Genomic DNA, 14,315 nt, shown 5'->3' with positions numbered 1-14,315 from the left:
TCAATTTTACACGTAGGTTTGTCAGTAATGTAGGCAGATTAGACACTTATTAATCATTGAGGCTGTATTCATATTGTATAATTATATCACACACACACACACACACACACACACACACACACACACACACACACACACACACACACACACACACACACAATTAAAAACATACATATATTGTGAGACCCACTGCAATTTTAATGCTAATATGTTTTACATATTGATAATGCAGTACAAAGAGACATAATTAATGAACATTACACTGCAAACCATCAGTGTGTCTCCCTCTAGAAGCCTAAAGGTGCAACACTCAAAAACCTGACAAACTTTTAAATTGAATTGGCTGGTGTATTGCTGAGGACCCAGAGGCAAATTTAGAGCAAATTGGCCAGTTGGTGGCGCTATAAGAACAAACTTTATCGTTTAGCCTGCATCTTTTGAACCATAGGTCTCTGACCTTTTTTTGTATTTTTACGTTTTTCCTCCAGGATTCTGTAGGTCCAGACAGATCTAACTGTGTAAGCCACGCCAAGTCTAGATTTTCAATTTCCCCCTGCTCCTCCTCTTCTCCTGCTCTTTGGGAACTCGCAGATAAAAAACAAAGTGGCTTCACACTCCACATGACTCCATGTCCCAGTGCTGAGCAGCTCCACACAGCTTGAGTTTGTGGTGGGAGATACTCTGGAATTGAGCTCCTCCTCTTGGCTCCAAGCTGCAAAACCCTGCAGAGGACTGGAGTCTGCATAAACATAACCACTTGTTCCAACCTGACAAAAAAAAAAACAGAGATAAATATATAATTAGAAAGTTATTTGCACTTGAAAAATAGCACCTCATTATTAAACCAGGTTTCAGGAGAGCTCTAAAACTAAAAACTGAAATTCCACCTGCTGCAGTGTGTATGTGTGTGTGTGTGTGTGTGTGTGTGTGTGTGTGTGTGTGTATTATGAGCATCTGATGAACATCTGTTGAACATCTGATGGGGACCACTTACTGTGTCCTTGCTTTGAGCCTGCAGTCCTACATAAACTCTTGTCAGTCCTGCCTGAGTGACATAGTCTGCCATGAGATGGTTGGTATTGCTGGTTTTTGGCATGGCCAGGGTGCCTCCTCTCAGCTTACAGTTTATTAAAGCCTCTCTGAACCTCTTGGGCTCCTTCACCAGCAGGTAGTATCTCTCTTCTGTTTCCTTCAGCCCCAAGATGACTGCACAGGACAGGGTTAAAGTTCTTTAGAGGTTAGGATACTTACTTGTTTTCCATGATAATCTGCTAAAGTTTTAGTAAAACAAACTATACAAAATATGTATTAAGTAGCCTAAAAAAGAAAAAAAAAAGATATTAAAGAAAAGAAAAGAAAGAAACAAAACAAGTCAGAAGCCAGTGGGCCAGTGATATGTGCCATTAATGTTAGGATAGCCGATTGGTCAGGGGATAGGAGTACAAATAGGGTTACGTTACCTTGCGTAAGCATGGACGCGTGGCCAATAAATGCTATTGAAGGGCGGGTCTTGACGTGGCCATAGTAGGATTCGTAAATCCGCGCCCCGTTTTCTTAACTCATCCATGCATACGCTCACTACGCAAGTTGCGGAAGCCCCCGCAAATTACGCAAGGGCCCCGCCTCCCCCTCGTGTATCATGTTTACAACTTTGATGAGGAAGATGAAGCGGAACTATTCTTCTAGTCACGCAAAGAGAACCCCCCCCCTCCCCACAGCAATCAGGTAAACTTGTGTTCTCTCTTCTCCAAGTTTGATTTCAGCAAATAACAGTAACGTTAACGTTAAGGTTAAGGTTAATATGCTAGCTCGCAGTGCATCTGTCTGTCGGTCACGCTTGCTTGCAGCCACTTTCAGGGCTGTTCTGTGACTGCCTGACTAAATCGAGAGTGAAAGAGGCTACAACGATTTACGTTTGATAAACCCCAATCTGCAACGGTGTTAATAAACTGCAGCTCGGAAAACATGCGTTCATATCCATGCGCGTTAATTTGCGTGTGCACGAAATGAACTTGTGCCTCCAGCAGCCACTCTGTGTAGTGGGGACCAGTCCAGACAATATACAGTTGCCTTTGAGTGGGATGGCACTGTTCTCATTTGAAAACAAGACTATCTAGTCGACTCTCATTCAAGGGTTAGTTGTAACTGTGGACTAATGCAAGATGGAAAGCCATGGGTTGATTGACTATTGATTAAACATTGCATTTAAAATGTTGCCTTTCCAATGAGAACATGACAGTAAAATATGCATCAAACTCTAACCAGATCAAGCAAAAGGCTGAGAAGGACCATTAATTGGGTTAGGAGGCAATTTACTGTAGGCTATAGATAGTGTAGCTGCAAATATGTCTCACTTTAGTCTTCACAGTCTTATTTGTACAGTATGTGTGCTTAAACTTATATTTACAATACACAAGTTGGTTCAGTGCCATTGCAAGAGGCAACACATTACAATGATGGGACCCCAAACCAAATCTTGCTTGGGGCAACCAAAGGTCTAGGGCCGGTCCTGGTTGTACAGTACCTATGTTCTGTAAGCTTTTGCATCAAGTTCAGACACATATTTCTCAGGGCATTAACATGGCATTATGACTATAAATACTGACAGATATTTACTGTATCTATATGGCAGCTCCACTATGCTTGTCAGCACAGAAATCACAGAAAAAGAGACAGAAAAATGGAAAGAGAAAAGCTGTGTCTCATTGTCAAAGTTGATCAAATGACATGCCATGAGTAAGCGCAAGCATGGGAAAACTAAATACTGTAAGCACTTTTTTCAAATAAACATAATGCAAATAAGGAATTGGTGTTCATACAGTTTTCCAGCCCAGGTTAGTTTCAACCTAAGACCAACCAAGACACTGAAACAGATGAACTCATGTTTAAAAAGGCATAGCAACAATGTAAGGGAAGGTAATATAAAGAATAGGGAATAAGGAACTCAACAAAAAAAGACAAAATATTAAGTAATAAAACATTGTTTCTTCTTAGATGCATTTCATAAATTCAATGTTAACTCAATATAGCTTTTACAATTTTATATTTAGAGCTGTATGTTATGTTTTTCCCACTTTTTAGAATATTCAGCTGGCGTACCATGGATATATCACACCACTTAGCACTTACCATTCTTCACAAACTTGACAGCCTTCCTCAGCTTGCCTACATTGACATCCAGCTGTCCAACCACCTTCCTGTACCTGCCACAGTCACATGTTGTCCCTGATGGATTTAACAAAGGCCCGCACATGATTTGAGTCTGTACAGGATTTAGCACAGCACAGAATCGCCTTCTTGCATTATTTATATGATAAAAATGTACCACAGTATTAGTGTAAGGTCCTCCAGTACAGCACCACTGTTGTTTCTTTGTTGTACGAATTGATGGCCATTTAAGAGCCTACAAGTCCTCAGTCACTCTATGCAGACAAATCCTGCTGCATGGCCAAAGCCTCTTCCACCCTAGCCGTGGGTTAATTGAAATAAGTTAATACCATTGAAGGATTATTTGCAATGCTATCTAAGTTTTCATAATATGTACACAGGGTAATCAGAACATAGTAGAACAGTGACATTTTTTTTAAGTTTGTGACCAACTAACATCAGCCAACATTTGCTATCATCCTTGGTGATGCCCTGCCAGGTCTGTACTGCAGCCATCTTCTTTTCATGTTTGCTTTCAGCAAGTGAAACACATAATCAGGTGGACTAAGGTCAGACTATTCCAGTGTTAGACCTTATATAATGTCTAAGATCATTGTCATGCTGCATGGTCATACAATTGGTGAACTACTGTATCTATAAATCGTGCTACAACACACATTTTAAAACTGATAGTCAGCACATTACCCTTTATTGTCATCATTTGACTTCAACTCCAGTGTGCTGGAGTACACAGCCCATACAATGAAAAACATCACTGTCCTGATATTCTCTGACAGCTGAGTTGTATTTAATGCTGCTCTACTGTATTTCTGTAGTAGCGAGGATGCCCAAGTGGAGGAAGCTTTTCTTTTTTTTTTTAATTTTTTTTTATTGTAAGTGACACAAGTATAGTTTGCTCAACTCTATATTTATCAGTTCAAACCGACCTACAAGAATGCTTGAAATGTCAGAGAAATACTGACACATTATCTGGTTAGGCTGTTTATTTGTAAATGTAAAATTTCTGTAACCTCATCATGTTGGTCTGAGAGGAGCACAATGGTAGGTATTGTCACATAGAGGACTTGAAAAAGCAATGTCTACATGCTGTAGACTTACTCACCAGGTTTCCCCTTTAAACCAGCAGGCCCCTCCAAACCTGTATCACCTTTGTTACCTACAGAGCAATAGAAATCACATGTGAGACAATTCTGACATCTGTCATCCTGGCAATTAACGTTTTCATGTTTTTAATCGCTTAAAAAATAAACAACACAGTACGATTTACTAATTCATACTGACAGCTTCTGTTATTATGTGACATTGTGATGTAGTTTCAAAAGATTACCACCAGATGGCTGTGTCATACAGTCAAACAATTTATAATATGGCTGCACACAGGTATCGATATACTCAGGTCAAACTTTGACCAATTGTAACCCAGATTAAATTGTTCCAAATAGGCCTACACATGACAACACACACGTTTTAAAAAAATATATATGTTTGTAAATTGTAGTGTTGGTGTGTACATGTAATCTAGAACATATTGTGGAAGTGAACTGAGTGTTTGACATATTGGGGAAGTGGGCTGCAGTATAAACATCACAATAGGCTGGTTTTGTATGAGGACATATTGTACTTGTACAATCTGATCAGGCTGAGTGGCTTCGTGATGGAATAAACAGTTACAGTTTGAGCACCCTGACAAAAATGTGAAAAGTCAACATTTATAACTTCAGACTTATTATCTAGTTGCAAGTTATTAAGTTAAAATGCTACCAGATATGCAGTGCAGTGTCATTTCTGTGGACAGTCCTGCTGCAGTTAGATGGTTGGTTTCCCACAAGAATTCACTAATTACACATAGTTTTATAGCTTTAGGTATTTGCTCTATCCAAGCCCAAGCAAAAATGTAAGCCATGTAAACACTCTAATAATAAGCCAACATATGCATATAATTATAGCAGATACAAAGAATACTTGCTTATGTATTATAATAACCTTATATATATATATATATATATATATATATATATATATATATATATATATATATATATATGTATATATCTCTTACACCAATTTGCTAACATGGAAATTCAAACTATTTTCTGTGAGTGGCCTGGTAACATGAAATTCAGCAAAAGATTAGTTAAATCTTAGTTTGTGATTCTGCCGACATTGCCCTAAAATGTGTTTTTCTCTAGGTGTTTTATGAGCTACAGGCGCTCAGGATCAAGGGAAATTCAAACCTGTGACCTCACTCTTTTGCCTGAGATGCTGACTTTCCTGTAAGTGTATTAAACATAATGAATACTGAGAAAAGTGAATGCCTAGGAAGGCAGGGGAACATGATTGCTCATAAAAACAAATATAAAGATAGAAATTGTTTCAGCCACCCTGGGCAAAGCAACTGGATGACATCATGCGGTAGGATTATGCTGTCTTCTATCTTTGGACGCGATCATTTAAAACAAAAACAAAAAATGGGGGGAAATTCTTACTTGTGTGTATTAGTCTTGGGACTAATTAAGTTTGCTGCTTTGTGTAGAAATGTCCGTTCTACTTATTTTAATGTTTTGAGTCTGATTATGGAGCTGCAGTCCAAGTTGAGGAGGAGTTCGGGAAACTGTATTTCTTCTTTTAGGCAATTATAAAGTCATTAAAATCCTGCCTAAACCTCACAGCTACATTTTTGCCATTTTTGTAGCCTGTTGTTGACAACTACAGGCAGGTTAAAGAAGTGTCATGACACTGGAACAAGGACAAACGTATACACTTGACGGTTAAAGAGTCAATCAATCTTTCTCTCATTTTGTAAATATGTTTTTTTCACAGGACACTGAGGATAGGAGGTTTTCCACTCCTGTTTGATTCATTGTGTACAATCTATTTGACTCAATGCTAATGAATCCATAGTAATGGGTTAACCTTAGAGAAAGATAAAATGACCAAGGCAGAGAGACAGTGTTTACATTAAAAGTGCTTAGAAATAACTTTTTTTGTTATACCTTTGTCTCCAATAGGCCCCATCTTTCCTGTGTTGCCCACATCTCCTTCAAGCCCCATCTCTCCTGACACTCCTGGGGAAGAAGAGAAAGAAACACAGAGGATGAGGGGAGGGGAGAGCGAGCATGAAGAATATATGGAGAAGATTTGAGGTATTTGAGACCAGTAAAGATCATCATCTCAGTTTGAGAGTATGACTTTCCAATTGATATACTGTACAGAAAAGGGAAGTATACACAATACGCAACATTTTCCAAAAAAAAAAAACCCAACCTTTTTCTAAAGAAAATATGGTAGATATCACTGCAGAATCACTTCATCATATCTTATAAAGATCCTTTATGCTATCATTCAGACTTTTTTTTTATTCATACAATAAATGGTATGCTTTCATCATTATTTTGTTGTTTTCAAGCCTAATCAATATAATTGCATGCTCCCAGAGATTGCGAGCCCGGAGGGTTTTTACCAGCAACCGCTGCATAGTTTGGTTCCTAAATTGATGCTGTTTTTGCTATTATTATTTTGCCAGTAAATAAATTAGAGGGAAAAATGCTGATTTATTTCGGGCACTGACTAAAGTATTTGGTGTTTAGAGGCTGTTTGTGGAGTGAGGATAGTCTGTGAGAAAGTGCACATTGTTGCAGTTTTAGCTGGTTTAGCAAAAGTGGAAGTCCACTTTTAAAAATGTGGTAAACAGAGTACAGTAAATGCAAAGTGTGTAGTTGACAATGACCTGCTACACAGAACATGATTTGAGTTGATTAAGTTCTTTTAATTTGTTATTTAAGCATCTATTGTGATTATCTATTATCTTTGATCTGGGTTGCTGTCACCACAATGACTAACAGATTACAGCCCTTTTCTGTAATCTGATTACTGTCATCTGTCACTCCACAATCCTTTTAAGGCTGCTTTAGTTTGGTGTTAGGAGAGATACTGAGAAAGTGCATGATTTTGAATGTAACTGTGAAACTGTAGGAGGACAGAGAATATCAGAGTGTGAGAGAGATTGTGTGTGTGTGAGAAACTACAGAGCAGACGGAGGCTTTCTGCCAACACTTGAATGAGTATTTCCTCAGGAAACTATTCAACTGGAAATTGATGGCGTTTGAAATACTAAGTGACACATTAGAGAGGCCTTCTGCTATAAGAGGGATTACACACACACACACACACACACACACACACAAACACTGCTATTTCCCACTTTCTCATGTGAGAAGTGTTGGCGGAAGGTGTGAGGACTTAGAATTGTGTGAGGTCTGGTAGACTCTGTTAAGCTATGGGAAATTTCATTATTTCACTGTAGTCTGTGTGCAATCTTTGTGTACTTTTCAGTGTGCATGCCTGAGAGAATACTTTGACAATGCTGACTTGAGAACTGATTGTGAACCGTGATTATAGGTGTTTGTTTTTTGCTATATGAAGAAATGTAATCCATTAGTCTCTTCTTATTGCTTCTGTCTATAAAAGTGGATTAATGTTGTTTTCACAGTGCTTATGCTTGGCAGTTAAACTGTCTTTCTAAACGTCCAGATAACAGTCCTCCCTATCACTGCAGTCACTCTTTATAATGGCCAACCCCTCCAACTGGTTTAACGTCTGGATTCTCCAGCTGTTGGAGGGTAAAGGAGGTGGATGCCACATTTTTCAGTCAAATAAAGAGCCTAAGACAACCTTAAGCTAGTTAAATAACGCTCAACGGACTAGGTGTTTTCAAGGCTTAATATAACAAAAATACAAGAGATAAAAATGCTAAGCAGATCTTAGATCAATCATTCATTATACATTGTTTGCCAAACACAATGAGCAAATCTGAACACATTCATCATTTTTGCTTTTCAGAGCTTAATGGACAGAGGAAAGAGAGCTAGGTCAGATGAAATAAAGGCCTTACCTACAATTCATCGGTAGCTTTCTTAACAGGTTTTTCCTAAGAATTAAGAACCTCACATCACATAATACTACTGTCTGTTCCACTCAAATTCTTGTCTAAACGTTACCAACAGTTTAACAGTAATTTAAGCAGAATTATCAAATGTAGAAATCAAGCGCCGTGATTGGTTGACAATAATAAGCTAAGCTTCATAGTCATGTATTCCCTTTTAACATTCCAAAATTAAGCAACTGCTTCCTGTAAAACGGCCTAATTTAGAATGGGGAATAGATGCGTCATCTGTTGAGCTGTTGACATACTGCAGTTACAAAGTCATAGGAACCTGCATTCATTCCTACAGCATACACACAGAAAACCCATAATGATTGGGTTTGCTATACTGTTGCAAAATATCCACAGAGTTGAAAAGTTAAAAAGGGTTCACATACAATATATATATATACTTTCACTTTACACTTGGAAAAGACTCAAGCAGCCCTGGCATGTGTCTCTCACAGTCAGATGAAACAAGTGTGTGTCTGTTGTTGTAGAGTGTGTGCATGTATGTGTGTGTGTGAGGACCTCTGTGTGAGGTTAGTAAATAAAACAAACATCTGCGGAGAGCAAGAGGGCAGCCAGGAACCAGTGCTTTTATACGGTGTGTGTGCGTCTGTATATACAACAATGTGTTTGTATATGTACATCCTTGTGTCGTTATGCTTGCATGTCTTGTGTGTATATAGTGTGTTGTATATATGCCTGTGTGTGTGTGTGTGTGTGTGTGCGCAGAGTGCAGACATCTGTGTATATCAAATGGTTGGTTGGTTGGCCAGCTAGTCGACCAGCCCAGTTGGAACACATATGGCAAAGCGGGACGCCACTGCTTTCCTCGGCAGCAGTTAACACGTCTGCTTCCTCCACAGACACACAGCAGTGCAGGTCTGTATGTTTGTCTGTCTGTCTGTCTGTCTGTCAGTCAGTCACAGAGCAAAGCAGGCCTCTGTATCTACTGCACGGCAAAGTCACACAGGCTATCTGGAAGCCCACAGTACAGACACTAAGTTGTGATTGTTTTTCCAGGTTACGGCAGCAATGTAAATTACATTTTTGAAGTCGGTGAAGTCAGACTTTATGCTTTTCTGCAAACATAAGAGAGAAGTGAGGCCTTCCCGACCATTACTTTTGCTGTTTTTATTTCCACTTACAATTGTCTTTAGCCCTCGTTACACATGTTGCATGCTAATGAAGACAGAAGTGTAGGAGCGTTTCAGTAATACATCTCTCAAGGGCTCTCAAGTGGTTAGACCAGGGCTATTTTTGTTCTTTTGCCTTCAGTAAGGCCTTTTCCACAGAGGACAAATTTCACGTCACACTAGGGAAAGCACATGTGTAAATAATAAAATGAATGATGACCGGATTCCATTTAGCTACTACATCACACTATCATCATGGCTTTATGGGACACTTGAATAGTTATTAATCTCATGTGTAACACCTGTGTTTTGCCTACTATGAAATGTCAAAATGTCTGCTGTGTAAAAGGCCTATTTGATACACTTAAAGGACAAATCCAGCGCAAAATGAACGTAGGGGCACGTGTCCGAGTTTGACCGTTCTCTGGGATATGTTTTCATGCTAATCGAAAGTGACCAGTTTTATCGCAAACCGATAATTACCTTATAACGCTAGTCGTCGGGGCACGAGGAAAGTATTTCTATACCACTAACAAGGCTCAAAATAGCACCACACTTCCACGGTAGCATAATGAGGGTCTCTACATGTAAACCGAAGCATTGAGAACTTTATAAGTGTACAGGCAGTTTATTAAAAAGATAGTTTAGAAAGACAGTATTGTTCACGTATACAGGTGGACGCCATCTTGGGAAAACAGTCACGACCAGTCGAACGACGAACGCCGTGCAACATGAGCTGAACTGTCACTTGAAATCTCCCATGGTCTGTGGTTTCCCAATGGGTCGATAGGAATTACGTTTGTGAAATGTAATTACATGGAAATGCATGAATTATATCCCCACGGGCCAGGTAGGGCCGATATTTTCCGCCGCTATCCTCGGGCCGGGCCGTTGATCAAGCATTTGTGTTTTTTAATCATTACTTTATTAGCCTAATTCGGTGGGGAGCAAGCTCTCCAGCTTCTCCCGTAGCTCTGGGTGTAGGCTATGTCCTGCACTGACTTGAGTGTGAGGTAAACTGTGCTACATCGTGTCTCCCCCATCTGCAGCACTGTTGTCGGCCAGTGCGTCAGCATGCAGACCGTGGCGAAAGACAGTATTAATTAGGTGATCAAGACAAGAAAGTCTCTTATATGGTTCCAGAGCTTTGATTATGTTGCTGCCTTGATCTGTTACCCACACTATTTGGCTGAGGGAGCTAGGGTTGAATTTCTTTTTAAGTTTCTTCATTCGGATCCATTTGCGATCCATTCCATTCTGAATAAACAAACAGCGCAGTTTACATGCTTCGTCCTTGTTGCATTATTCATGAAGATAATTCTTAACAGATTTCTGTAGTTCAAACAACTCGGAATTGTAGTTGAGAACGTCAGTTATAACGGCCCACGTATTAAAAAATTGTCGGGTTTAAATCGGGCTCGGGCTCATAATTACAGTTAATGTGTCGGGCCGGGCTCAGACACAACGTGCATGGCCTCGGGTAGGGTCGGGCTTGATTTTTTTTGGCCCGATCTAAGTCCTAGTGTTATTAACCCCTAGGTTCATTTTGCGCTGGATTTGTCCTTTAAAAATATTTAACCTGTTATTGATTTGTCCCTTTTAAAGAATAAAAACTCACAGTGAGGTGAGATTATTTCACCACAATTCAAGACAAATTATCTTTTTCAGGATAATAGTGCGACAACCGTTGTTCTGTGTTCCGAACTTTGCAAAGTTTAGAACATTGCCAGACCTATCTCCACAGCGCTGTGGACTAATGTCCGGTTACTCCAGCGTGTAGCTTGCTAGATCGAAGTTTGTTGTTGTTTCCCGAAGCGAAGGGATTGATTTTGAGCATCGCAGAGAGCCGAAACGGAAGCTCACGTGCCGGATGTCAGGCAATTATCCTGGAAATGTACTTCCGTTGATCCAGACTAGGGTGCCATTAAAACAGACCTGGAGTCACTGTCATTATGCTAATATTTGACCACTGCATCATCTGCAACCACAGTCTGATAACAAACCAAATGTTATTTTATTTGGACTATATAATGCTGGCCTTAAAGGGGAACTCCACCAATTTTACAGATCAAAGTCTTAAGTTTACAGGTCTTGGGGAGTACTACTACATATGTGGAAAATGAAGTTTTGCAAAGCTTTTTGTGGCTCCATTGGGAGTGATGTCACTTCAGTAAGCATCAGTTGGGGCTAAAGAATAAAAGTTTGAAAATAAAAATAAATATGGGGATGTGTTAGAAATGAATGGATTCTCCAGACCTCTGTAGCCTGCTCCTCATCTCTGCTACATTAGCTGCTACTAGCATATCACACTTAGAACTCTGACCGACCTGTCTGTGGTTGAGATGCATTATGGGTAATGTAGGCATCAGGTTTTGACGAGGAAGAACAATGGAAAAGGAAAGACTTTATTTTTGGTTCTGCTGCATTGATTTCATTTACTTTTTTAACTGCCCATTGTGAGACAGTGTTAAAAGACTGCAATGCTAAATCGGTGGAGTACTCTTTTATTAGGGTACTACTAATTCCTACTTCACAGTAGCCATTTATGACAACATTAACCGCATTTTCCCCACCATATGCAGTATATATAATACATAGATGAATGCTCGATACCTGGAAGTCCTGGTGGTCCATTTTTCCCCAGTTTTCCCTGATCTCCCTCCTCTCCAATCTCACCTTGGTCTCCTGGATTAAAATGAAAGACAATAAAGAGGAGGAGTGGAAAAGGAGGAGTGTGAAAGTAAAATACATAATGAGAGCATATTCCCCCATTATGTTTACAATTCTTTTCAGAGGAAGGGGCCTTTCAGAGGCAGTGTACACAGCTAGATGGCTTTTCCCAGCATGGCAGGGATTACATCTGCATATTCCCACTCACTGCTGGCATTGATGGAATATTAAAGCCATCACAGGATGACGATAAATTATCAAAACTAACAGTTGGCCAAGAACTACTACAGCACAGCACTCGGCTATGAGTGTATGAGAGTCAGTGCAGGGCCAGTTGTGGGATTGGGTGTCCTACTGTAAGGTTAATTTTGAATCAACCTTGTATGTTTATAAAAGTTTTTTGACTCTTAATATTCTTTTTTTAATCTATCTTCATCCAAGCCAATATCATTTTCAAAAGTAATTAACCATTTTTAGTATTGGTGACACCACATAGTTTTCTGAGTTGAAAGCACAACTGAGCTGTAGGAGAAATATCTCTGCACTGCTCAAAGAGCTCTTGGCAAGAAATCTTGAGAGGTTTCTGAGTGTCTATTAGAGCTGTAATTTAGCCATAGTTGTTGATGCCAACAGCACTTTATATGTTGTTAAGTGCAGGGCTTTGAAATGAAGGATTGTAACAAACCCCCCCAATGAGACTGGAGGAGTACTTGAAAATTGATTATTCAATTCTGCAGACTGCGTAGACATTATCAAGTAACCTAAATCAGTGGTTCTGCCTGCATACAAATTGTTTCCTTTTGTGGACTACTAAAATAAAACCATAACAAGTTCCTAACATGCTGCGCTTATGTAATTAAGGTGACGAATCACAGAGAGTTTTGTGAGAAAAAGCAAATTCAAAGTTTGTCATATAACTTTTCTTAGTGTTTTGACATTCTTAAAAACAATAATGATGACGGCTTCTATTTAAAGTCAAAGTACCAGTAAATGAAATAAAACTATGTTGGAAAGTCAAAATAAATAAGGACATTGGTGTGGACATTTTCTTTGGGCTATGAAACTGAAAAATACACGTCCGATACCAACTCAAATACACAGGCATGAGAATACACACACTCAGAGACTGACTCTGCTCAGCAGTATCTGGGATGCATCTTGTACAAATAATCAGTTTAGGTTAGTGGAAGCTGTCTAAATAAATGCTGTCAAGATGGGACTTTCTTACTAGTACAGCAATTCAGTGGAAAGCTCCCAAGTTGTACACTCACTTCCTGGTGAGTGTATATGACTGCTAAAGTAAAATCTATCTTACTTAACTTACTTTAAAACCAGAAATAAAAGCAATGTTTTTTAATAGCATGAATGGAGCTAAAAAAAACTGGTGCTTAGCTTGAGTGTGTATTATATTAGGTCTGTCTGTCTGAACCAGCAGGGGAACAAGCTACTGGATGTCGTAAAATGGAAAGCACACAGGGGGAGGCATTCCCTCCAAAAGACTATGGGGTAGCAGACTGCTAGCTAATAAACTACAGGACATTACATGCTTGCTACCTTTATCATCAGCTCTCTGAACCCTAAAGCACATTAGGGGTGTTTCCTCAGAATTTTCCATTTGACACATATGGGTATTGACATTTACTTTGTTAAGAGATGTAGTCAACACTCCTATACATTTACTATGAAGCCATAAACTTGAATTGTCTTATCTCTAACAGTATGAACAAACGAGTCAAGATTGTGAGCACAATTTTTGTTGAATTACTGCGTTACACAGATTTGTGCGTTTAATAGGATTTTCGATTCAAATGTTTAAATACTGTGCAGTCAGGTTTAAACATCAAGAGAGACACACACACACACACACACACACACACACACACACACACACACACACACACACACACAGGCAAACCCCTAGCACATTCTGGGATATGCCTTACCTTTAGCTCCAGGTAGGAGGATATTGTTGCAGACTTCAGTAGAGGCAGAGATGTCGTTGAACACGACAGCAAACACACACAGCACCAACAGTCCGGTCATCTCCCAATCATCACTGACCACTGAAGAAGATCCAGATTTTTAGATTTGGAGGTTGTTACTAGCGCCAAAGTATTGACTGTGCATCTTATGTGTGCCAGTTTGTACCAACTGACAGTTTTAACTGTAAGACCAGAGGATCAGTGCAGCACTAATGAGCAAGCATGCAGGGAGGGTCAGAACAGAGCTGTTGTTTATAGAACATGCAGACACACTTCTACACACACACACACACACACACACACACACACACACACACACACACACACACACACACACACACACACACTTGTTTATAGAGTCTTATCAGTTACTTGTCATAATGTCAAACAACACTTAACAGAGTACTGCATTCCTGTACTCTTGCCCCTTGG

General features: G+C 39.5%; 1 protein-coding gene across 1 annotated transcript; it reads right to left on the bottom strand.

Annotated features, from left to right (window-relative positions):
* Window positions 1-67: 67 nt before the first annotated feature.
* On the bottom strand, window positions 68-14,100 carry colec10 (collectin sub-family member 10 (C-type lectin)). Its single transcript, XM_078253394.1, has 7 exons — window positions 13,845-14,100; window positions 11,845-11,916; window positions 6,162-6,233; window positions 4,271-4,324; window positions 3,130-3,225; window positions 995-1,206; window positions 68-767 (listed from the first exon to the last, which is right to left on the bottom strand). Exons 1-7 carry the CDS (start codon window positions 13,942-13,944, stop codon window positions 543-545), a joined length of 831 nt encoding a protein of 276 aa, XP_078109520.1. The 5' UTR covers window positions 13,945-14,100; the 3' UTR covers window positions 68-542.
* Between the last annotated feature and the right edge of the window lie 215 nt (window positions 14,101-14,315).

The sequence above is a fragment of the Sander vitreus genome, chromosome 6, assembly GCF_031162955.1.
Source record: "Sander vitreus isolate 19-12246 chromosome 6, sanVit1, whole genome shotgun sequence".
In the NCBI taxonomy this organism is placed as follows: domain Eukaryota; kingdom Metazoa; phylum Chordata; class Actinopteri; order Perciformes; family Percidae; genus Sander; species Sander vitreus.
This window is presented reverse-complemented; position numbering and strand designations above follow the sequence as displayed.

Bases quoted from the DNA above. Each gene is read 5' to 3' on its own strand.
- colec10 (XM_078253394.1), bottom strand. From the start codon at position 13,944: ATGACCGGACTGTTGGTGCTGTGTGTGTTTGCTGTCGTGTTCAACGAC. The intron at 6,234-11,844 runs GTATCGAGCATT...CTTCTTCCCCAG, and splicing joins TGGACCACCAGGACTTCCAG to GAGTGTCAGGAGAGATGGGG. The intron at 1,207-3,129 runs GTAAGTGCTAAG...TGTCCTGTGCAG, and splicing joins TGTCAAGTTTGTGAAGAATG to TCATCTTGGGGCTGAAGGAA.